The 26,744-nt window shown below is 37.9% G+C and overlaps 1 protein-coding gene across 1 annotated transcript in view; it reads left to right on the top strand.

The window, feature by feature from the left end:
- The window catches only part of LOC118776118 (contactin-associated protein-like 5), a 55,867-nt gene extending 46,343 nt beyond the window's left edge, over positions 1 to 9,524 (top strand). The window contains exons 18-24 of the mRNA XM_036526212.1: positions 2,113 to 2,352; positions 2,759 to 2,974; positions 3,902 to 4,035; positions 4,530 to 4,617; positions 6,205 to 6,414; positions 8,042 to 8,113; positions 9,087 to 9,524. Coding sequence (XP_036382105.1) covers positions 2,113 to 2,352; positions 2,759 to 2,974; positions 3,902 to 4,035; positions 4,530 to 4,617; positions 6,205 to 6,414; positions 8,042 to 8,113; positions 9,087 to 9,283 — 1,157 coding nt within the window. The 3' untranslated portion in view covers positions 9,284 to 9,524. The remainder of the gene's footprint in view (positions 1 to 2,112; positions 2,353 to 2,758; positions 2,975 to 3,901; positions 4,036 to 4,529; positions 4,618 to 6,204; positions 6,415 to 8,041; positions 8,114 to 9,086) is intronic.
- The last annotated feature ends 17,220 nt before the right edge of the window (positions 9,525 to 26,744 follow it).

Genomic DNA, 26,744 nt, shown 5'->3' with positions numbered 1-26,744 from the left:
TTTACTAGATCAAGGGGATGTATGTCTCTCTCAGTGTATGGTTTCCTTGAATGTAGCAGAAATTCCTGTTGTAAACGGCCTATGTGAAATGTCCCATTGAATGTATCAGCCATCCCAAAGGTCCTTTGTGGATTCAAAATAAATTAATTACGATGAATAATATAACAAGTATCTCTACCATTGTTTAATCCTGCAGGGAAATATATTAAAATGATAACCTCATTACTATCTTCAAATAGATTAGTGTTGTTATTCCCTGAAGCGATCTTTGCAAAAGTGCTAACATCACACAAAATTATAAGGGGATAAATAGTACTTGGCTCCCCGGTCAGAAGATGTGCTGTGAAGTGATCTTCAATTGGTTGGTTTATTATGCCTTGGATAGAATCTCCTTAACTTCTGCATTTCACAGCACTGTACATGTGCAAACCTCAATACCCTGGTTGTTTTGCTCTTTTTGCTTATTTCAAAAGGTGTTATATCAAACAAATGGCCGTGCCTCGTCTGCTTTGTGTGCCATCCTCTGTAGGAGGCATATGCTGCTATTTAACGCAAATTGCAAAAGCTTTATCACAGAATTTCACCAAAAATAAAGTCAGGAATTTGTCATACGCATGAAAGAAGTCGCGAGTAAACAGCCGTTGTATTATTGAAAACTGGACTGCTAAGAGCAAGTAAATGCATTTGTTTGACAACAACAGGCAAAGACGCATTAAAGAAAATATTGAATTTCATAGTAGGCTCAGCAAGTAATCTCAACAAATTACTTCCGAGTGAACATTCATTGTGGGTGCGGTGATTGCAATTTAAAAGGGATCTAAAGACGTGCCAAAGGCCACGTACCCAAAGGCTGTGCTGTGAGTGAAACCAATTACTGCACCCCCCCCCCGCCCCCCCCCCAAACCACACAGACAAATATGCATATCGCATTACATCATGAAAATAAACAGAATGCTTCATTTCGGTTTGGCTTTCTCTTTACCAGTATTCACACATGCAAAGAACGCACTCATTTGAGAATTCGTAGATGTTAAACAGAAGGTCAAAGTCACAAAAACTATCAGCATGTCCTGCAGCAAACTATTTTCTATGTTTTTTAAACCCGCCAGGTCTTGCTGTCAGGGATAGAACTTGTTGAATTGCTGGAAAACAAAAGAAAAGCTGTTTGAAATAGAATGTAGCCTCATTAAGACGTTCCCCTATCACAGAATTGTTGTCATTTTTATGCCCCAATGATCTTGACTGTATAGGCATTCCCAATACTTTATCAGAACATATTAGTTTTTGGGTCACAAGGTCAAAAGGCAAAGCCACAGAGAGTCCTGATTACTCTCTAGTTTCCATTCTCTTGCTTGGTCAGCTGTGCATGAATTCTTAAGAATCATGCAGTTGTTGTCCACAGTGTTCCAAATCAGTCTTTAGGAGGATGTTTGGAAGTTACAGATTTGAAGGTCACAAACCTTTGTTTTGATTTCCGTGACTTGGTACTGCTTGCACAACCTTTGAAAGACTTTTACACAAATGTTATCCTGCCTATTTCTCAGAACCCTACGGATTTTTGGGTCATGAGGATGGGTTTCAAACCCATTGAGACTTCTTGTGTGTGTATTTCAATTTAGGTTTACAAAAGTGCTCTTTTCAGTGCCCCCCAGAACCTCGAATTTAGGCTTAAAGATCAGACATAATGGTCCTAGGAGCTCCTGATTACTTTTTCAAGAACACATTTGTTGATACTCATCCATCTGTAGTTTTTCCTTGAACTGATATCTATACCATCATAATATACATTCCAGTAACTTCCTTACACGATGACTGTCTAAATTGTACAATGCTACTACACTTGCGGTTTAGCTACTGTATTCTAAATTTGTAAATATTAATTTAGTAGTGGTTTAAATTCATGAGTGGGTATCCGCTTATCCACCAAGGAGTCACAACAAATATTTCTAATCATGTGTGACTTGTAATTCAGGCTGAATATTGTTGTCAATTTTGTGACAGTATTTAGTAAAGTTACTTCTCTGAGAGGAAAAAAAAAACATCGGTATGGCCATGGAAATAAATGTAACAATAAATAAATAAATAAACAATGACTCCTTTTCATTCTCATAGGAGGCACCGCTTCAAGGCAGAAAGGCTTTCTGGGGTGTATACGGTCTTTACAGTTAAACGGAAGGACGCTTGATCTTGAGGAAAGAGCCAAGATTACCCCTGGAGTCAGCCCAGGCTGCCCAGGGCACTGCAGCAGCTATGGCAGCCTTTGTCAGAACGAGGGGAAATGTGTGGAGAAATACAACGGGTTTGCCTGTGATTGCAGTGCGTCCGCTTTCACAGGACCATTCTGCTCAACAGGTATTCCGGTTATTCTGGTCCGTTCATTGACTGGTCAGTAAATGCATAGCCTCAAGTGATCAATTTGTCTTGTTAAATTTGCATTGAGGTGCAGTTTGGTGGAACTGACTATGAATGAGGTCTCCATATTTGTCCATATTTAACTAGCGTATACAAAATTGTATTTATTTTTGGCACATGAAATTAATCAATAAATCAATGATTATTGTTCAGTTTTTAAATTATTTTTCACGAGCTTCATTTCAAATATGAATTCCATGATGGTAGCACTTGTAAAAACATGTTCTTAGCAAGTAATATCTCTTGTCAAACATATGATCATGTGCTTGCCAGGTTCAGTCGCAGTTCTATTTGATTTGTGGAGAAATGCAGATTCAGAACTTGCATTGTTTCTTCATCTTTTCAGAGGTGTCTTCTTACTTCAGATCTGGAACATCAGTGACATATTCTTTTAAGGAACTGAATAAAAACTCAAGTGCTCAGACGTCCACAGTTTACTCTGATTTAAGCCTAGAAGGAGAGACCATCGCTTTCAGCTTCCGAACAACTCAGACACCAGCACTGCTGCTCTGTGTTAGCTCCCACTACAGGGAATACATTGCCATTCTTATCAACAGAAATGGTGAGCTGGTCAGTTTTTTCCATTGCTTGGGGGAGAGCAGTTTGACTGTAGGTGCTTTAATTTGGATTTGGTGAACAGGTGACAATGTGGCATTGTTCCATAACAATGCTCCATAACATTAGCTAACCGTGTGGCAAAAGGGCTTCATGTTGCAAAATAGTTAACTGCTTTACTAGGAGGGAGCAACTAAACAGTAGCTATACATTAGTGAAATAATTCTTTATGGCAAGCTGTCTCATGGAGTGACTCTTTCCTCCCCTCATGTCTGCCTCACTTTGTCTTTTAAATGTCATGTGTCATTCCATTTGCCGTTCTACGTAATCACACAGAGTCTCAATGCAGGTGACATCTGTGTTTTGTGAAAGAGACAGTACCTCTGTGAGATTAGCTAAACCCCCCAGCATATTGCTCTAAGCATCACTCACTATGTATCTCTGACTTTTCAGTTAGTTATTCTCCTGGTGGACCAAACTTTTGAGTTGGAGACATTCATTAATTTAATCCCATGCATTACAAAAACATCTGAAAGTTATCATAAATGTTTAATAAGGGAATCAATGAGAAGACCTTCCCGATCCGTTGCTGAGGTTGACAGCTCCAGGTAACCTCATTGATACACAAGAGAGTTGGGTTGTCTGTGAATGAAGCCCAGTTCTTTCCTGTGTTAAACATGTACACCTGTAACCGATTTCCCATAATGCAGTTGTGTACAATTATCACTGTGGGTTTAGAATCATTGTATCAGTGAAAATGTTTTCCAGTAAACATTACAATTGTGAGATTGGTGAAACTTTATTTGCTGTTTAGTATATTTGTAAAGCACCTTTAAATGACAGATTTCCAAATGTGCTTATTAACAGTGACTGAATGTAATCGTTTAACTAAGCAGTTCATTCAATGAAATGATACAGAAATTTCCTTTTGAAGGTCAGTTGAATATTGTATATAAACTGGACGATGAGAAAGATGCAGAGGTTTTTAGAATAAACCGGAGAAACATGGCAAATGGGATGCTCCATAAAGTGAATATCACAAGGGAAGCAGAAACTCTAACTGTTCAGGTAATACATCATATTCTTGTGGCTTGCCAACACATTGTCTTAGCAGGAGATAAACCAAACAAAACAAGGGTCCCTTGTAACACACGTTTCTACAGCCTGTTATTGATGATGGGCAATACTTGTTCAAGATAATATCACCCTAGTTTGTTTAGCAGAGCTTGCTTGTCTCACCAAGAGTCATTTGCATACAGTAACATCACCAAGTAGCTCATTTCAATCTCTTTGCTCTGCAGTATCTAAAAACCTGTCCAAGCTGTCCGATATCTTTTATTTTCAGTTTAACGACGCAAGCTCAACAATAAAGCAAAGATTGTTTCAATTAATTTGAAGAGCAAGAGTAATTAAATACTTTTCAGAGGAAGAATACAGTCCGGATGATTTGAATAATGAATGTGTCATATTAATTCTCAGATAAATTGACTGTGCTGTTTGTAATGACTGCACTGTTTCTCTCTCTCTCTCTCTCTCTCTCTCTCTCTCTCTCTCTCTTTCAGATTGACGAACATCCAAGGGAATATTTCATTGTAACAGCTGATGTCGAATTCAACTCTATCAAGTCTCTTGTTCTTGGAAAGATTTTAGGTGAGAAAGGCTACACTAAATTGCTGCCATCATGTTCGATGTAGAAGTACAGGATTTAATGCTCTGCCTCAAGCATAAATTGAAAAGCACATAAAAGTTTGCCCCTGGTGAACTGAAACTAAAAACTAACAAAATGAAAAATGGAATATGATGTCAGTTAAAATTAATGTAATGTAAAGTGTATCAGTGTTATGTAAAATCAATAAGCACAGCATAGCTGAATGTATTTGCTGAGAACTGTTTAGCAGCCTGTTGCATGTGTCTCTATGTTGAAACATAGTACAAATAGTACTGCCATGTTCTGTTACATTCTTTCCCAACTATAGCAGTTGCAAATCCATTGTTGAAGTAAAGTCATTCATGTTAGATTGGCCTCAAACATTCTCCCATCCATGGCCCTCTACTTCATGGTCAACAAATAATAGTTAGGCTTGGTTTAAAATGACAAATCTTTCATGAAGTACAATATAAAATACTTAAGTTATAGTTCACCAAATTTTACAACACTGGTTAAAAAAGTCAATAAAATTATAGTGATCAAATATAATGTCTTAATGAATAAATATATAAATATAATGTCACAAGAATGTCTTTAAATTTTTTGCTGTCCTTTTGAGAACTATTCTGTAGTTATGCACAATATTCATCTGAGTTTAAGCTTGAGTCTGTCTCATTGTAAGTGCTTCTTTTTCTGCATGCCTTGAGTGTCTCTCTCAGGTGTCAGTTTCAACTTCCGAGGGAATCACCTCTGCTAACACCAATGACACTGTGTCAGAATGCTGTAGATGTGACATTTTTACTGTGACTTTGGTGTCAGTCCACTCAAGGCCTGTCATCATTCAAAATAACAAATTGGCTTGTCATGGGTGGTCAAAAACACATGCAGCAAGTTTTGTCCTCCATATGAAACAGTGCAGTTAGAATCTGTTAGTCATGTGAATGTTCTCACTTAACATTCCATGATCTGTTCAGGCTTTCCTCTCAGGTATACCTTATGGCAACAGAAAAGCTCGGCTGATTAGGGGGCTCATTTAGGAGACAAACGATCCTGTTTATATCTTAAAGAATGGTACACAATAGACTACGGGCCCCACAATATGTCTCTGCTTATCGCTGAAGATGGAAGAAACGTAATGAACTATCATATCATATCAAGATGCAAAGGGCACAATGAAAAATTATTCTGTAAATGCAACTGTAATTAAAGGAACTATTTAAGTCTGCTATTCCAGCATAGGGCACAATCTCAGTATAAAAATGATCTCAGTTAAATATTTTAAATTTGTACACGTACAGCAATTTAACATGCATATTAGAAACACGGTGTTAATGTATTATAATAAATAGTCCATTTTATCCTTATTCAACCTGAGACATTATGCGTGTGTGTGGTGCTTAGCTAACAGATTTTCTACTCCACAGCATGTAGACCTAACAAAAGGGTAACACGTGATTAAACAGGCGAAAACCCATCATCACTGCATGACAGTGCTCCCTTTCTGAACAAGAGGATGTAAGACCACTCCATATGTCATTTTTTTCCGCACCACCTCTTCTCTTCCATTGACACTGGTTGTGTGTTCACAGAGAGTGATGGACTGGATCCTGAGATCTTTAGGATCAGCACACTGGGCTTCAGTGGGTGCATCTCAGTGGTGCGATTCAACACCATTTTCCCCCTGAAAGAGGCTTTGCTGTACCCTAGTGCTAACAATATCATCGTCACAGGAAAGCTGGGGGAGTCCACCTGTGGATCCTCCAATCCCTTTGACACTGATACCATCCGTTCCCTCTCAGGTACTGTACACTTTGAAGGCGTGTTAATGAAAGTAATGTCTCCAGTAAGGTCAAGGGTCGTTTAAAGAAAATGACTTTTACAATGACAGACACACAATTGATCACTGAAAGGTTTGTATAAGAGCTGTTACGGGGGGGGTAACATTAGTGGGTAATTGATTCCCAATAATTTGGGAATCTCATAATTATGATCATTATCAGTATAATTTCACCTGTGAAATTGTAAATGGGTTTGAACACCGTTCCCTGAAACCACTTTATGATCTCACAGCATTTCTGTTGAAAATCATGGGAGCTGCTATGTTTTATTTCTTGTTCTATCCTTGCTGCTGTCAGTTTGGACTAAACAAGAAATATTGTATTGGCCCAAATATCAAGCCTAAACACATGGGCAAGGGAGTTAGACAGAGGGCTCCAGGTGGCAAGATGGATCGAGTGAAAGCAGATCTTCATAAACAGCAGTTGTAGGGACCCAGTGAACTTGATAAGACCCACACAACATCAGAGACTGATCAAATTCTGTTTATTTGTTAGAAATAGTAAAAGTGGTGATTAAACCGAGCTGTCATAATTCAAATTTACAAGCACTTAGAGATTCATTTTCATGACTGGTTTTTCAGATTGATGGAAAAGTAAACCCTTGGAGCTTTACTGAAATTTCAGGGTCATGTTTTGTTGCTTTGATGGTGGATTGATCGTGGGTGCTGTGGGAAAAAGATGCCCCCCCAAAAATAAAGTGCGTTTCGTGAATGTGTTGGCTATTGGAAACATCACCGCAAATGCAACCTCAGCAATCAATTCAAATGCAACTTCAGCGATCAATCAATCAACAAGTGTGAACATTACTGCCCTGGTAATTGGCATTCCCTTGTTCTGTGTTTTTATTTTTAAGATGACAGACTGCTTTTCTAGCCATTTAAACTGACTACACTTCAGTGAAATGAGAGTCAGTGCGCAAAGGCCCACACCATTCTCTTATGTTATTTTTGGTGACACCATATTTTTAGCTGAAAGGCATTTAATTGAGGCTTCTGCATCACTAACTACCATCTTAAAATTGGCATCGTAAATCCTTCTCAATCCCCTGGGTATTTGCCCAGCTTTTGATCCGTCTCTTTCTTTTCACATGGTCACTGCAGGGACATGTATCTGTTTTCCCGCTGTTCCTAACTACACACCCCAGCCTCTGAGCATGCATCTCTTGGCCAGTGGTGTCAGCCCATACGGAAATGAAATATGTTTACTTTATTTTATGTTTATGTTTAATTTACTGATAAACATGTTGTTTAGAATATATTGCAAATACAATTAAAATATATTAATGGAAATCAGGAATATATTGTAATATCCCAAAACAAACTGAATAATTTACATATTTTAAATATATTTACTGAGCTCAGAATTAAATTCCCTAAAGTATATTCTCAATATATAATTTCATTTGTTTTTGAACTTTCTGCACTGCACTGCACACTGCTTTTTTAAAATGTATACACTGAGGAAAAAAACCCTTGCCTTACTTTTGGGTGAATACCATAATAATCCCCTGCATTTCGTAACAGTCTGAATTATTTGTCTTTGTGCAAAGTTCTATGAGTTATGTTCTGTCCTTCTCGTTCTCCTTTAGATCATTCTGGTGCAAAAGATATGGGTGAACTAATAGTAGATGCCGTCAGGAGTGACTCTGCTGTTATTGGAGGTAACATGAACATGGCCATATTCTAAGTTGCTTATTACTTACATGCGCATTTTTATTAACCACTGAAATAATATAAAAATATGTATCATACATTAGCAAAATTCAAACAGTGGCCTATTTTATTTCCATCACAACATGCCACATGTTTTTTCACAGTGATAAAAATGCATCATTATCAGAGACATAAATGGCAGATAAAGGGGAGAGTGTGCCTAAGGAAGTGTGGTTGTCAAGCAGTTGGCAAAGGAAGTGACAAAATCACTTCACTAGATTGTGTACTGACAACACAAAAGAAGACAACGTTTCAACAGGCAGCAACGGAGAAATCAAAACGAATTTTGTATTTTAAGAAACAATTTGGCACTGTTCCTCTTAAACTGTTTCCGAAATCCACATTGTCCTTGCAATTAATTTGAGGTTAACTTTATATTGACATCTCAGTCCACTTCTCTTCTCCCTTTTTCTTTCTCTTATTGTTAAACATGCCCAGCACAGCAGCACATAAACAACACAATGGCACAGTGGTTGTCTGTGTCATAGCACTTAATTAAATTTCACTGCATAATAAAAGGATAGGATACAATTAACAGAATAGCAGGAGGGCTTTCAACAGAGGTGTAAATTGTTGAGTTCAAATAAAAATATTTTTCTACAAATTGAAACCTACGGATGTTTTTTTTTTTCTTTTTCTTTTTTCCAATGCCGCTCTCATTAAGTAAATCAATCAACAGTTGTGGGTGTATTTTAAAATCAGATGCTGCATACTATGTGAGATAACATTCATGGTTATGTAACTGTGTTAGTTCTTAAAATTAATATTCTGAAGTTTTGTAATACTTCAGTTATGAAGTTAAAACACCTCAAACTCAAGTGCAACACTGAGGCAGAGCAGCAGTGAACACATAGAAATATTTTGGTTTTAATCCTGCTGACATTACATGTGCTACTCTAACCCAATGTATCTTGTTTGCAGGTGTCATCGCTGTTGTGATCTCTGTACTGTTTTGTGCGTTGGTAATAATGGTAAGGTTTTTGTACCGACTAAAGGAGGCCTATCGGATCAGGGCCTCCAAAAGCCCCAAAACCGATCCTAGCCCTCATTCCACTTTCAACAATGACATGAATCTTCAGAGTGCACTGAGTGAAACCCAAAAGGAATACTTCATATGATCAGCGCTCCCACCTCTCCGATCTTCAGCTGAACGGTCAAGGCAAACTGCGGATGCTAAATGACATTCCCCCCAAAAAAGCTGTCAATTGCTGTTTTTGTTGTTGTTTATTTGACATAGTGGCAATACTTTGTTTCCTTTCTCTCACGTTTTGAATTGATCATGGTACTTTGTGAACCAAAGCAAGAAATGACAATGCCAATGTAACTTTGGTCTCACTGACAGCTTATCAATTTAGAATCAACTGGTGCGATTGTGTTGGTATTTGGTACAGTAATCCTCAACCATTCAGCAGTTTTTTGGGGGAGAAAATCTAGTCTTTCATGACCATAATGCTGGAGGGCTGAAGAAAGTGTCAGTGGAACTGGGATGTCCTTTGCATAGTGTACAGAATCATTTCAGAGGCACCAGAACCAAGTGACATGAGTGACATGTGACCAAGTGACATGAGAAAAAGCACACCAAACACCTGATTTAATCTAATCGCAATGTACGTTGTCTGTAAAAACAGTTTGGCAAATGTTGCATTTTTCATTGTTACACAACGTGTTTTCCTTAATTTCACTGTCCACCAAAATCATGTTGTGCATATATAAGTATTGAAATTAAGTATTGAAAAACTGTAACGTGTACACGTTCGAGGACCGAGTGCATTGTGGTATGGTTGACTCTGGGCCCACCTTTTAATGTAAGAAACAAATGAATTTTTTTTTTCCTCTTTTGATGAATTGCTTCTTTAATGTTTTGCCAAAACTGTCAAATAACAATAGCAAGGTGCAATAACATTGGCTTTGCAATTCTCATAAAACCTTAAATGACTAACCAGTGCTAAACTGAAATGTGGAAAAGTCTGTTTTGTATTTTGTTGAAATGGTAATACGTAACCGATCCTGTATAACAGGCAGATAGATATAAAATGTGATAATATCATTCATGGACTGTAAATATTCTGTACAATGCTAATGTTGGCTTTGTAGCACTTCATCTGATGTCCCTTCTAGCCTGCAGCACATAAATCCTTTGTTACCATTGTATAGCCCCTGCATAATTCAAATAATGCTTTCAAAAGGAAACATTATGACCTATGTGACTTTACCATATAGCGTTTTATTTATGTCAATAAAGGTAAATACATGTCTGCCATTTTGAAAGTAGTGATACACATACTAATATTAATTTAGATAGCATGTTTGTTAATGGCCAAGAGCAGCATACTGGATGACTGTAACACACAGATGACATGGCCATCACACCCTCTGTCCACCATGTTCTCAAAGGCTCAGCAAAGGATCAGTTGCCAGAGGTTGACTCAGACATGGGTGTGACATGCCAGCCTAGGTCACTGTTGCCATAGTGATGCTTATGCCATGTTGTTCAACCTACTGTTTACTGCCATATTGCCATATGCAATAATGTTTACTGTCACGGGCATTGTAACACTTTCGGAATCGGTTAGCAAAAGCTGTTGTAAATAACTACAGATATGTCTGAAGGCGCCGACATGGCACAATAGGGGGGATGTGAAATAAAGTGCTATCAGTAAGGTACCGTCTTTATGATAATCAGTGTCTTATATTTCTCCCTAATTATATTTGATTCCTTACTCAATAAAAGCTGACACAGGGGTCAATTCAACTGATTATGGTTGGCCATTTTTCTTGACCAGTATGCTTTTATTTATTTTATTCATAATAGTAAGTCATATTTTGTTTTGTTCATGTAGAGTATTTTTCTGGCCTCTGACCTGGGTACACGGTATATTATGCATAGTTGCTTACCTACATTAAACAAAGTGCTGAATCCCCATTAAAACATTTTATGAACGTAATTGCTAGTTCAAATGAATCACTAGGGAAAGGACAGCTATTGTATTTCTACAAACATCTCCCAAAGACAGAAATATACACTGCATACATTTTATAGAGACAATTTAAAGTACATTGAATTAATCTTAGAAAAGAAAACAAATAAACAAAAAACACAAAACTACTGTACCTGTGATTCATACAGAATTAAAAAGAACACATCCTCTGGAATCTCCTTATCTGAATCTGATGTACATATTAAGAGGATTGCCAAGTGTTTATTTAAGTGTTTTTTTTTAGCCAGACCCATTTAAAACAACCCTTCAAATGAATCCAAGAAAACTTAAAGAAAACTTATTCAGAGACAAGGGTGCAATTTAATACTCCAATACTACAAGTGACACATCTCAATTTCATTAATATGATTCTCAGAAACTTCAAAAACAGCATTTATACTTGATCGTTAAAATGGTTATGAGGCTTTAAAAAGTTTTAAGGTAATATGTATTTAAGTAAATTATGAATTCTATTCAGAAATCTTCCACACTTTCTTGAATGTCACTAAATTGATTAAAATTGGCATACTTCAGTTCTTAGAGAATGTTTTTAATGGCACATTATTGCAAATCACCAGTTCTTCCTCTCTCTGAGATATACTGTAAAATGTTACTATTGTCAATAATAAAGAATTATGGGTAATATATGTAAGGAGTGGAGTTATGATGAAACCAGAAAGCTTGGCATTAAGGACAGTAAGAGGAGTTATATTCACCTCTTAGCACAGTATGGCAGACCTTTGACAGTAAAATGAATATTAATGTGAATTCATTCTGTTCTGAGTTAACATACATATCTTGCTCAATCACCAATTACTGTTGAGCGTTAAGACTACTGAAAACTGAGCAGACTTGTTAATATTTTATTTAGCAGACCTCCTTATCTAGAGTGACTTACAAGTCCATCATGGCAAGATAATTAATTTTCATATTACAGATGCAATGAGAGGGTACAGAACAGCCAGTTAGACTGTCAGTAAACATCAATCTGAACAGTAATAAGCATTTCAAACAAATTGCTGTAACATGCATGCAATAACTACAGGTGTCCTTCAGAGCAACACAGTACCTAAATCTGACTAACATGGACACAGAGCCTGAAAATGATCTATAGTGACAACAATTACGTCTTAGAGTTCAGACTGAGTGCTGAACATCCATTGCAGCAATGTTACCTTGAATCTTCCTGTCATATCACCATACACATGATGCCAAACAATGATCCATGTCACATACAGTACACCATACCTGATGTGATCATAAGCAGGTACCAGGTAGAGAGCGAGTGTGGGAAGAAGGGTGAAGACTCAGTGGGTGTGTTGTTAATCCGCACTGGAGGTCAGTGGGAGATTCTGCAGTTCCAGCGGTTGAAGGTAGCTCGTTCCACCGCTTGGGGTCCGGTGAAGGGGGAAAAGGTGAATTCTGGAAGTGCCGCTGTGGGGGCGAGGAGCTGCCAGATGACCTGAGGCTGCCGAGCGGAGAGCTTCTGCCAGCATTCACAGTCTGAAGATGGATTAATCTTACAGGGGGCCATGCCCTTGACAGTAGGCTAACACCAGGGTCCCGAATCTGATGTGAACTATGATGATTGAAACGCAGTGTGAGGCGGCAAGGAGAGGTTAGACCATATAAACATTAACTCAGGCCATACAGGTGGTGGAATGTGAGGGACATCTTATAAAATGAGACATTTGCTATCCTCACCAAATCCTCTAGAAATAGTGGCCTACTGCTGCTCAAATTATATTGCAGCCTAAGTCATGCTCAGAGCTATTTGAAGACATATTCCGTGAGTGCTGCCATTCATCCCACAGCTGGAGCTGCTGTGAATTTCCACAATCACATTGATTATGCTATTTTGTAATATTCCAACTGCATCCCCTTTGAAATGTGAAGATCAAAATGATACAGCTCTAAAAAATTAGTTGAACAAATGCCGATTTATCTGCTCTGGAACCAAGGTAGCCTTCACTATAGAATAAAAACGAATCATTTAAGGAAGTCAACGGACAAAAAAGGAAGAGGTAGACAGCACCTCAGGGTAATGACCCAGCTGGCAGTGTACATGTCAACCTCATGCAATGACATTTTCTATTCTGGACCAGTTTAAAGTGTGAACTCTTAGGCAGACCTGCTGTCCACCTCACCACCCCCACCCCTATAAAGGACTCATACTTCTAATGTTCACACAGTACAACATATCTACGTATTTTGGGAATCCTACTTTTTTAAACCAGGAAAGGCACATGCTTTTACAGTATATTCATACGTTCAGCATGAGACGGATTTTGTTACTGTGGCCTCTACTTAAACTAAAACAGGTACATTTTTGCGTTTCCCACGTTTTGCATTTTTCCCCGTGTTGGTGTAGCATTAAATGTACAATGGCTTCATTGTAATCATTTCACAAACATTTATCAAATGGCATAATCAAAATATTTACAATAGATGCAAAACATTGCAAATAAAAAATAAGGTATATATATATATACCTTATATATATATATATATGTATTTTATGTACAATTCATGTCTGTTTTATGTGTTTCATTATGTTGAAATATGTACTATATTTATACTTACCAAAAATTGGTGTACATGATACATACAGTACTTTTAGCAAACAACACACTGTTGCAATGTTCCACATGCTGTAGTATTCTTTCCCAGTTCAGACCAATCAATGACCTATGATGCTGTTGAAATACAGCTTTGCTTCAATAAAAGAAGTGTCCTTATACAATGTAACTTTGAGATTAGAGTCAGAGTTAGGGTTTGGGTTAAAAAAGAGAGTGAAAGGGGCAAGATTAATCTATGTATTCAACAGCTCTTCATACATATATATCTTCATAAATATATAGACCTGCTGGTCTATATATTTATATTTTATATTATTATTTTATTTTTTTGGAACATACTGTAACATATTGGGACACTGAAGAGGATTTGTCTTTCATTACTGAGCAAGCTCCATACTTTTGCAAATGGTTTTACATATATTGTTCACAGCCAGTTGATACATATGTTGTATGGCATGCTGTTATATTTTGAAGTGTCTCTAAAGTGATAACTGGTAACTGTAAGTCAATGCTGAATTAAGCGTCATAGTGTTACAGATTTAAATTGCTGTGTTTCTATCCACTGCTGTCTCTCTTCAAAAGTACATTCCACTGAATGAGAACCACGCTGTTAAATCACACCCTCACCTACCTGCTACTCACTGGTCTGAAAACTGTTTCTATTCATTTAAAAATGTTAACAACCTCTGTCTGAAGAAAATTGGAGGACTTTACATATGAATAGGCTTGACAGTGGAGACTTATTATTTCAATTTTAAAGTAAGTACATTCTGGGTCTAGATTTTAATGCCCTCTTGTTGACAGACTAATACCCTGCTAATATAAGAAAATGCCACAGCAACATAACAAACGGCAGCTGCATTTCCCCATTGTGGAGCTAAATGCTCCCCCTAGTAACAGTATGTACAGAACCTGTTCAAGAATAAAGTACCCTCTGGCCGTTACTGTCATCCCCCGTCTTTGGAACTCCGGTCTCCAGTTGACTAAGATGGTCTGTAGGGGCCAGTTGCAATGATTCAAGCTGTAATTTAAAATCAGGTTTAGTCCACTATACAGTGGTGAGGGCAGATCATATTTTTAAGATGGGCCTGAGGTCAACTAGACACTCAGCCACAGACCTGTGAACACAGCTGAGTACAAGCAGCATGTACTGAAAGTTAGGTACCTCTTTTGGGAAAATAGGGACTAAAAACTAACAAACAACAACAAAAAAAAAAAAATAATAATTTACCTGCTTCAGTGCTCACCAAAAAATGTCACTACCAGCACCAGTATCACTACCAATAATAAAAATAATAGCATTTGCAGCAGCATATGTTATTTTTATCAGTACAGTGTCACATTTTTGGATGGGCCAAGATAATTTTAGGTGGAACATGTCCCAGTCTGGCATAATTCTGTCTATGTTACTACCACTCAACAGGTGACCTTTGAAATCTCTGTTACTAATCTCACAGATAGAGTTCAGTGGCTTTGTCGTATCAGCTCAAGGCTGAAACACTTGCTAAGATCATTTCAATCACCCTGCTTTTGCCAGTCAGGTCCAGCCACTAAGTCCTGGTCCTCCCATAATTGCATGCACCCCCACCTTGATAGCTTCATAGACGGTGACGTGAAATTCTTGAAACCCTTGAATCTACCTCAGAATGAAATCTGAAGATGCATTGCAAGGGCAAAATAGCTTGTCCTTAATGCTGAATATCAAATTTAAGCATCACTTTTTCTTGATGCTGCTACTGGGTACCATTATTTAATATTATATATGTACCCAATGGAGTGGTGACTCTCACATGTTGTGGTTCCTGTAAACCTGCCCTTAGATGGGGTATTGTAATCTATAAGGTATATACATCTTCTGTGCATTCTAATGCTGCTCTCATTGATCCAAAGGGAAGAAACCACTCAGGTGAAAAATAGCCTTAATCTATTGCCAAATTTCTCTTACATTTCTATTTTGTGCATCACTGCCTCTTGCCATAGCAATTTCACAGAACTTTAATGGACACTGCTTGCATAAGGAGTGACCTTCAAGTGGATTTGCCTTAGTCATTTTATGCTGATGAGCTGTCACAGATATTTTATGTAAACAATTTATTCAGCTGGTACAGCCTTATGAATGTCATTTTAAAAAAGACTAAAAGGCAGCAATTTATTGAGATAGTCAGCAAACAAGTCTGTCCTATACAAAGATATTGAAATTTGCACCAAACAAATTACCATAACTTGCGAGATTAAGATCGCTGGTTTCAGAGAAGAGGATTATGGGATTGAAATAAAACATCTATGAACTAAATGGATTAAAAAGAATCAAAAACGTGTCAAACAGCTGACAGAGTTATTTTAATACTCATTCATTTTCTGCTACAGCAAGCAGGGAATGTGCCAGTCTGTCTCTCATTAATCTAAGAGAGTCAAGAGTGCTTTTTATTTAATGAACACGTATGAGTTGGCCTAAATCTTACTCCCATTCTTTTTCTACATTACATTTTCTTATGGGGATTTCTCTCTTTTTGTCATTTAAAAAGGAGAAGGAAAGATTCTTAAAGTCGAGGTTCTCCTTTGCAAGTGTGTCATCAAACTGATTTGCAGACATGCAATACATGTTTTCCATGAATGTTGATACATGGCTAGTTGCCAGTACCCATTCTGGATGAGTATGTAAAAAACATCTGACTATTACAAACGCAGGGCAAAATGCTGCAGGAAAATAGATGGGCTATATAAACCTTTTTTGCTTAAGAAGAATTACCTATTGGATTATTATTGCATATGGAAAAAATATCAACAAAAAATTATTACATGTGGAAAAATGACTGACCATCATACAGTGCAGGTTGTAGTTGGAATTATTTTAACGATACCTTCTAACATAATTAGCTCTGTGGTTGATGCACAGCAAAATGTGTACTTGTTGTACTGCATTTTGTATTTTTGTGTTGAATTCAAGTGATTTGTATGACCACAATTAATAACAGAATTCACTAGGTAATGCAAACACAGGCTTGTCAACTGGAAAATATTCATTTTTTATTAAATGCATGGCTACAAACAGGATCAATTTAACTGAACAAAACCAAATGCTACTGTGTAGCACCTGTGCTCTCCTATGGCTAACTTGCTGTGTATAGGTCATTGTGAGGACCTCAGGCACACTGAAGTAGATGTATAAGCCAAGTGTAACGAGTGCAGTGTCTGCAGTCCCAAAGAGGCACCGTAGAATGATTTATGCAATCTCCTTTTCTGCTAAGGGTACAATATATTTTGTGCATAAATGTGCATCTGCTCTTTTTATGTAAGTGCACCACCTGTGACAATCCTCATCTGTCTAAAACCTTTGTGGAAGAGTTCAGCAAGTAACCCACAATGTCACCTTGTTATATACAAATTCAATAGGCGTATGGGAACATCATATACACTACCAAGTCCCCATATTGCCTGGTCCCTACAGAGTATTTTTCACAACCTGACAGCTTTATAGTAAGAAAGAGCCATTTTTCATTTGACAGTGATTATCATCTACAGATTCATGGTTGTGATACTGGTACGTCTCCTGCTCAATTTATGCCTCTTTTTTGTGGGGACATTTGTGCATATTTGTGCCTACGAATATAACCATTATGCGCATCTGATTAATGTGTGAATTGCTGATGTCAAATTATTTTTGCCCTCTGCCTTTAGTGAGGACTGAATTGCAAGGAAACCTCTGTTTAAGGGCTCACTGGCCAAGCGCTAACATAACTAAATGTGGGTCTCAGCCACTTGCTCAAGCCACAAGTCCTTTATAGGTTCATTAGTACACACTTCCCTGGCAGGCATTATGGTTCGGTGCTCTGATAAATTTTGTCTGACATAGTTTACCGACCTGGGACCAGGGTGTTTGTATTTTACGACAGGAATAACAATACAGTGGAAAATTACAATAAATACAAGTCTTGCACCTTTGACCTCAATCTGCAAGCATACCTCACAAGTATTTATGTATTCCATGAACCCATTTCTATATCTTAGAGATATTGTTCTCAGGATGGGCATGGAGGAAGTGCTTATATATTTTGCTGATGTAGGCTCTTCTGTAGTTGCCACAGTGTCTTCTCTTCATGGTCTGACAGCTTCTCCAAAGTACCATTAGTCTTTTCTAGACTTCGTTTTTTTGGAGGTTTTCAATCAATGTTGTAGGCTTACTAACCATACAGGATCATTTTTCATTGGACTATGACACCTTAAAAGAAATTACACCCAAAAATAACCTTTATACATAAGTTACCTTATCAAGTTGCTCTTTACCTCTGTGAAATACATGCAAAGCGCCACTACAGAACCATAGTTTTAAAGAGAATTTACTTTATGGAGTATATATTAATATGGATTTATATGCATTCAAAAGAATCAAATAGGAGAAATACAGAATACATTTACTCAAAATTTGTGATCTCTTGTGTAATGGCAGGCAGCTTCTGTGGGGTTTTGCAGTCCAATTTCATTTGATTTCCAGATATAATAACCCTCTCTTGACCATCACATGCTCAGTACAGCAGATCACATTTCCTGAAAACACGTCAAGCTTTGCTGAAAGCTTTGAACTCCACTTGTCATTCTTGTCACCATTGGAGTCATTGAACACAAGATCCCCCACATCACCATACAATGGCACAAGGACCCCCTCTAATTTATTTAATTACCTTCCTCTCTACCGTGCAAAACAGTAAGAAATGATAAATATAACGACAAATCCAATGTCTGTTGCCAAAGCAAGAAGGAACAAAAAAATTTGAGCTGAGCAGAATATGCCATATATAAAAAGTGTGAAGGTTTGGCTGCAACTACAGCAGAAATCACCCGCTACAATCCTGAAGGTATGCAGTGAGGGAGTTCAGCTGCTAATTGATGTCAGCACTCCAATGGAAATGTCTAACCAGCAGGCAGAGGGCTGGTTTCACCCCATTAGCGGGAAAATGAGGAACAGTTAAGGGAAGTGCAGACTCCAAGACAAGTGACTACTTTAGACAAGCCTCATACGTTTGATGTGTGAAGCTTTAAATGCTCAAGAAGAGATCTTGCTTTGAGCAGACATGCAGAATTTTCCCCAAGGCACGTTGGCGTTGTCCTTGAGATTGAAAAACAATTTTTTAGCAAGTTTTGTGTATGCATAAATAGAAACACACCGAGCCTTCTCTGAGTTCATTTTAAATTGCTGCCTTGTTTAATTCATCACACTAAACATTTAAATTTAATTCTGCTGATCTTGTAAACATTACAACTGATAACATTCAAACTGTTGTAGTCTGTAACACAGTCACACCATCTTTAATTTTAATTATCAGCAGCATTATCATCATCATGTGGGGTACAGGCGACCTTGAATACCATATACTTTGGCATAAAAATGGGCAGTGATGTTAAAGTAATCATTGTTAGTATTGTTGCTCCTTGTCTCAAAGCCCTGTTATGGTCTGCCACATCTTGGCGGTTTACTGCACAGCACTTGAGATTTGTCACTCTGGAAGCAGATTTCCCATCTATAAACAATTGCCAAATTCCATATTTAATACAAGTCATTAATTTGCTCTGTTAAAGGGGTTGCTGAGTCTATTCATTTGTTCAGTTAAATGACAAGAGAACATCGACGCAGACAAGATTGTAGAGTAAAATGACTGACTATCAGCTTGGTAATGATTATACAATGACATTATAAAAATGTCTTCAGTGGTGAAGGCGAGAAAAAGTAGCACATACTGTGCTGATGCTGATAGCAGCCTTTGCAATGGTAGGATCAATAATGGCACTGGGACTAAGTATTCAGCATAATTGTCTTTAGCCCCCAACATCACAATTGCCAGTATATTCTTTTGAAAAACAACAAGACATGCAAATAAAATAATAGCAAAGTTGAAGCCAATAATGTCTGTCCTATATTATTATAGTGACAGAACCTATATCCAGAACAAGCACAAAAAGGGGGACTTTTGAGTGCTTTAGTCAGCAAGGCACCTGCCCTGAGTATAGGTTGAGACCATGTTCAATTCCTGCTGTTTGTGTCATCAGCTGTCAATGGCCAGGAGCCCAGAGGGACATGGTTTGGTTGGTTGGCCAGGGTTCCTTCGTCTCACCACTCTCCTCTTAGGCACCTTGAGATTCGGTAGGTGCATGTGAATGTTCGGATGACGTAAGTGGAGTAATGTCCATTTGCCGCCCACTTCACTGTGGTGCATTGAGAGATCTGTCATGCAAAAAAATAGCCACCGGCTCTGTGTGAATGTATCAGAGGACTACGCTGGTCTCGCTTCAGTGCTCCTGCACGAGTACAGCGGTTGCTGTGGCGAGATAAGCCAAACGTACAGCTGGTGATTACGAACAGGGTTGCTTGAAGGGGGGAAAAAGGCATAAAAAAAGAATGAGGGAGAGGAGCTGAAGCCCTTGGGCCTGTCAGCCCTTTCTGTTAGTCCTCCATATGAAATGGAGATGATACCAAGGTCCAGACACTGGGCACAGAGGAAAAGAAAAAAGGCTAAAGATGAGAAGCAGGAATACGTAAGTTGTATGTTTTCCTTTCTTATTTACTCAGGGGAAATCAGAGCTGTAGGAAAAAAGAACAATAATGCAGAGTTCTGACTGATGCTAATTCAGGCTCCATATCTGAAAAAAAAACTCTTGCTTTGGAATACGGAAGCTTTGTATCACAGTGTAGCACAGCTCATACACATAAAATGCACTCACTTGGTTTCTATCATTACGCATACAAAGAACTCAGCCAGACCTAATGGTAATGACCAAGTACACTGCACAAGATACTTAGAAGATGCTTATCTGTGTGTACTTCACTCAGATGCCCTGCACTTTATTAGAATATCCCTTTGGCAGTATCCTTTTGTAACAGAGGACATGTACGGATAGCAGCTAATATTAATGCAGTCCCTGGGCAATCCTTCATCTTCAACAAGTGTCGCTACTGTTTTCTATGTAGCCGACTTGCAAACACTACGTAATTATGATGTGGCCACAACGTCTTTGCCTGGTGTCCATTACTCAAGGGGAGCCAGGAAGAAGGGCTAACCGGCTGCCATAAGTCACACACCATTGACTCCCGCATTTGCAAGCCGTTGGAAGAAAAATCACCCCTGCACGTTAGTAAATAAAGGCGAGGAATACATTTCCATAAATTTCTCTTTTGCATTTTCATTTGCCTTCCCTCCCTTGACAAATCATCCAACAGCCTGCGTTTGACTATAATCACTGTGAGCTTTGTCTTTTGCCTCCAACGGCTGGGAGCGGGGCAGTGCATCGCTGAGCAACGCAGCCCTGTTCCTCACATCGCTGCCCTCCTGCACTTTCTGCTTTGACTGTCGCTCATTTACGTTTTGATTCACGGTCCTCTCAGTCGTATGAAGAGGAAATCTCATCGTTATCTGCTCTTCCCCGCGCTCACCGTCCCCGAAGCCTCCGTGTGTCACCTTTCATAACAGCCACTCGCTGTACATAACGCAACGCGCTTCTCACGGCTCACAAACGCAAGCACTGCCGTAACGTTGCTGTGCGGTGAATGATAATACCTGAGCCAGTTAGCTGATTTATGGATCTCTGTTAAACATCTTCTTGCACAATAAGCTAGCCTGAGGTCTCACGGTCTTTTCCGTTAAGTCTTTGGAGCATAGACTCTGTTTTTTTTTTTTTTTTTGGCGTTTTATAAAACATGGAGCTGTATCTGTATTATTGTACATTCCAGCCAAGTATTCTCCATTCAAAGACTTGACTTACACCATAGAAAACACATAAGTATCAGCCTTTTGGATTGTCAGGACCCTCAGGGTGACACTTGACATTGATCTGACATGCACGGATCACATAGCAGCAGTCAATGGGACCTGCAGATCCTTCCTATACAACATCAGAAGAATTTGCCCCTTTGTCACCACCTACTAATTACATTACATTAGTGTCATTTAACAAACGCTTTTATCCAGAGTGACTTACATACATGTACATTACAGTTTCCCCACTTACACAGCTGGATATTTACTGAGGTAATTGTGGGTTAAGTACCTTGCCCAACAGCAGTGCCCCAGGAGGGAATCGAGCAAGCAAGCTTTTGGTTACGAGCCCTGCTCCTGACCATTACGCCACGCTGCTGCCCACTCAACCTGCTGCCCACACTGCTACCCTACTCAACCAAAATCCTAGTCTAAATCCTGGTTCTCTGCTGCCAAGACTATAGTGTTTGGAAAGGCATTGTCTTTCTTTTGGGGATATTGTGTTGCACTTACATGTTGATCTAAGCACACATTTGTGATCTCAGCACTGTTTGGCTCTGACATTTGTTCATATATGCTTGGTGGTATCCTGTTTTTACATTTTCATTTCATGCCACTTTGTTAGATTCATTTTGTAAGAAGCTCTGGATGGGACTGTCTGCTAAATGCTGGTGATGTAATAAGGTATTTATGGCCTTTAAATAATTTAATTTCTATTCTCTGCCCAGCATATTTTTGTCTGAAATGTTAACAACCATTGAATAAATTTTTTTACAAAAACATATCAGCTCCTTCAAAGTGTATTATTTAGGAAAGGTAAGATATACAGTGTATTCAAAAACTGCTTTTTGTCATAATCATGCACCATTGCGCACCATTGAGTACAATATTATTGTACATGTTGTAAGTGAACCAAAATTTATTCTTATAAGCAGATTGCTTGGCTCTTAAAAGTGGAGTTTTTAAACAGCTTTAAGATGTGAATGTTTTTTCCTGTGTTTTTGATCACTATATGGTATTGATTGTTATGTCAGTCTATCTTATAAGTGCAATGTGGTGTAATATATGTGTGTCTGTAAGCATCTCTCTACCTCTTTTTGCTTCATATATAATTTTTCAGCTTTTAAAATTACCCTGCCTGTGTTTGAGCTGTTGTCATAACCAACTTTGCACTGCAGTTTCCTGGTGGGAACTACAGTGAACATGAAGAAGCATGGTTAAAAATGGGACCACACAGGAAAGTGCAAGCAACTACCAATTGTCACTTCCAATGCAAAAACCAATGACACAGGCAAAATTACCATGTGGCACTGGCACAATTCTTCTTTCTGTGCAAATGCTTATTGTTTTGAGAATGGAGGAAGACCCAACAGCTTGTGTTCTTACGGTCTATTGAATCCCTGGAAGTTGTTTCGAGAAAACCAAGAAATGTCAAGTCAAGTTACCCACAGTGGGGGTGTAAGCTCATGCCGTTGGCTAAGCAATGGGTTAGGAATGCAAAGGCCAAGACCATTTTTCATTAGGCCTCTGAGAGTGTTTTACTGCTTGTCTGGCAGCATTTCAGAAAGAAGACTCTCCCTAATTTTCAAACTTGAGAATTTGTCACTGTCGCGTGGAGTCCAGAACCATACAAATTACTAATCCATCAACTGTTTCACTTACCTGAGCCTGAAAACTGACCTTGAGCTGTAAACAGAACTGTGATGTATTAGGAGGAGAAAGGAGAAATAATTACAGTGAGGCATTATAACTTTGGCTTTGTGGGGAGAAAATGTATTACTGTATATGAGTGCCGAAACCCTGTATATTTGAAATTGTCACTAAATATTCCTTTTATAGCTGGACTCAATAAAGCACCATCAGTTGTTCAATTCTCAGAAACGTCCCTTAAATTGTATTGATCATGGAACATTAGACAAATCTCACACTATTATCCAGACCTTATAATACAGTACTGCTGTATACCTGTTTCAAAAACTCAACACACTTCATTAATGGTATTAAGTTAAAAGCCCATGCACTATTAAAAGCCGTATTTAAAAATAAGATTTCAAATATAGCTTTTAATAGTGCGCAAACATATAATTGTTGACAACTAAAAATGGAATCTGTATCATGTGTGTTGGAAAAGCAGTGTGTCTGAATTATATGGTTTTCTGCGTAACATTTTTGAGGAGATGTTTATGAATGAGCTCCTCAGTGATGTCCAAGTTAGATGGGGGATAATAAAGAAAACAATGAGGAAAAGAATGATCCAAGCACATTTGGGTGGTTATTTTGTCCAGTAGCTTCACACAAAACCATCTGGAAATTTTAGGTTTTCAGTAATGTAGATACTTGAATTTAGTTTGCCATAACCAGACTGCTCTGGAAAACCAGTATCTCACTGTGGTACTGCAATCTGCATTAAACCTGCTGCGATAATGGCTATAATTGAAAATGTGACTTTTAAAGGTTTTGAATCAAATATGGAATGTGGAGAGGGCATATGCTGTGCATTATTCTGTAATGATTTCAGCCCAGACTGTTAGAAGGACAATACTCCACATTTCCATCTCATCCGAAATGGCATACACTCAGGTGAAAATAGCTTTCAAAGTCTTAATTGTGATCTGGGGGAACTTAAGGTCTTTGGTTAAGCACACATGACTCATTCAGGCTTTTCTATCATGAGATTACAATAACACATAATGTGATAATATTTAATGTTCATCCACTTCATTTCCTTTTTGAGCATCATAATGTACAGTCTAGAGCAGAACTATTTGCCGAGATCTCTATTTTATTATTTTTCTACTTTTACTGTACCTATTCATTTCATATTATAGCCTATTCACTATATACTGTATTCAATGAATTCTAAGCATTCATAAATGCCATTTCACAAAGCATTTTAAATGCAAACCAATCAATCAAAATGTATTTGATGTTGTCCATTTTTACAAATAGATTGTCACAAAGTCCTGGAGGGGCAACATGCTCTAGAGGGAAGAAGAAAACAAAAAAAATCCTGGCCAATTGGGGAAAAAGCTGGAAAATGAATCCCCAATCCTGGGAATAGGTGTTGAGAGACTCCTGGAGAAGGGAAACCAGAGTGAAACAGAAACATGATGGCTAGCAAATGAAAATGTCCATCATTCCGTTACCAGATCTAGACTGTGGCCAGAGGGGTGGCTATTGATTGGCTCTAGCGGGCTATGGGTGGGGGCCTCCCTTCCAACAGTGGCTGGAGAAGGGATGTCATAGGTTTTCCACATGAAAAGTAATATACCATATGAATGGAGACAAATCATACTGAAACTGAGACTCTTATGGTTATACGTTAAAATGCTACTGCGTTTGTTTGTTTGTATGTTTGCACAAACTTGGATGTGACTGGATTATCATAATCCCCACATTGAAAAACATTTGCATCAGCACCAAACAAGGCTGAGGTAGACAAAACAACAGGTCATCTGTATGAGGATTCATTTTTCAGAGACTCGCTCACATCTGAGACCATAAAATGTTAAAACAAATAAATTTAGCAGATTTTTGTAGATACGGATTAATCCGTTTAATTTAAATGTTTTATTCATTTAGTTATTTAGTTATTTGCTTTTTCGGTATCACTGCCTGGAAGGTGTCACTTGAGTAAGACACTGAATATCTTTTGGATGAAGCGTGTTTAGAAAGGTGGAGATGACAGGTTTTGCAACAAGAAAAATTTCAGAGAGGTTGGCTACCTACAGTAAATATATGTACATATTGTAAACTGCTATGCTTTGTTCTGAATTACTGCTTCAACATTTACTTGCTTTTGAACTTCTCAGCTGCAATGGTGCATGAAACATAGTGAGCAGTTATGAAGTAGACAGTGAAAGACACTGCAAAGGGACTTGAGGAAGAAAGTCTATCCCCCACTGAGTGGAACTGAGGGCTATCACCTTATTTCAATGAGAACGGAGATATTCTGTACCTGTATTTTTAGAAAATATGAAAAAAGTTACATTTTAACACTTTGCAGTTTTGCAAATTAATATATTCATTCTGTAAAAACTAGTTTTCAGCTAATTAAGAAACACTGCTTCTTGGGTCATGCATAAATCTATTCACTGTCTGAAGAATTACAATAAATGTGAGAACTTTCAATACTTCACAAAGTAAGAAGTCCAATGAAGTGTTTGAAGTTGAAAATGCTTCACCTGTCTGTCATGGATTATCCCATAAAAAATACTTTGAGAAAAAACATTTTAGAGAATATATATTTTTTTAGCTGAACATGAAAACATGTAAATCACTGCTGTTTTGGTATATTGCAATATATTTCTGATTTGCATTAAAATATTTTATAAATGTATTTGCAATATCTTATTGGGCTGAATAACATATTTCTTAATGTATTACAATAGATTACATTTTCATATGGGATACAAATAAGATCTCATAAAGCCTTCAATACTTCAGTCTTTCAGTCTCAGTTTGACAGAAACCTGACCTGACAGTAGTTTGAAAAGCGCTTTTTTGTGGTGAATAAAAACCTGATGTCTAACCCGTTGTCAACATTCTACAACTTCTCTAGCATGCAGTGGAAAACAGTGCTTTGTTTGGCAGTGTTAATTCATGAACAGCGCATGTAAAGTGTATTCAACATAAAAATAATTAGGCATTGTCTCACATAGTGAGGGAATATTGTGTGCTTCAAGACAATTAAGCTATGCATCACTTCTCTCAGAAAAAGCCAGAAAACTTGACAATGCAGGTCAAAGCTGATTACCTATGCAACATGATTTTTGTCATTTAAAACACCGTGCCCCAGTATAATTCTCACAAGGTAAGATAATTTAATTCATAAACCTTGCTACATTTTAATAATACTCTGACTCATCGACACAATTGGATTTCAAAGAGAACATTAGGTGACACGTTCCTGATATTATTATCAGTGACAGAAGTATGATGTTCTTCCCTCTGCCAACGAAAGCATTAAGTGCTTTGAATGAGCAGCCCTATGCATAGTCCTATCTGTCTTATTCAGATAAATATTACATCAAGAGAGGGTCACCAAAATCCACCGTTGTCTGGAACTGTGAACGGATTTTGAATTAGTAATAAAGATTTAGAATTAATAGACTGCAGGATTGAGGCTATGTCTGGCTTAGTAAGATACCTCAGAAAATGTGCTTTGGCGATATGGAGCTCTAACACAGAGACACCTGGCAGGTGTTTTTCATAGAGCTTAGTTTATATATATTACTGACAGCTGACAACTTGTAGTTATGAATTCTATTAGAATAG

Source organism: Megalops cyprinoides, chromosome 4 (genome assembly GCF_013368585.1).
Source record: "Megalops cyprinoides isolate fMegCyp1 chromosome 4, fMegCyp1.pri, whole genome shotgun sequence".
In the NCBI taxonomy this organism is placed as follows: domain Eukaryota; kingdom Metazoa; phylum Chordata; class Actinopteri; order Elopiformes; family Megalopidae; genus Megalops; species Megalops cyprinoides.
This window is presented reverse-complemented; position numbering and strand designations above follow the sequence as displayed.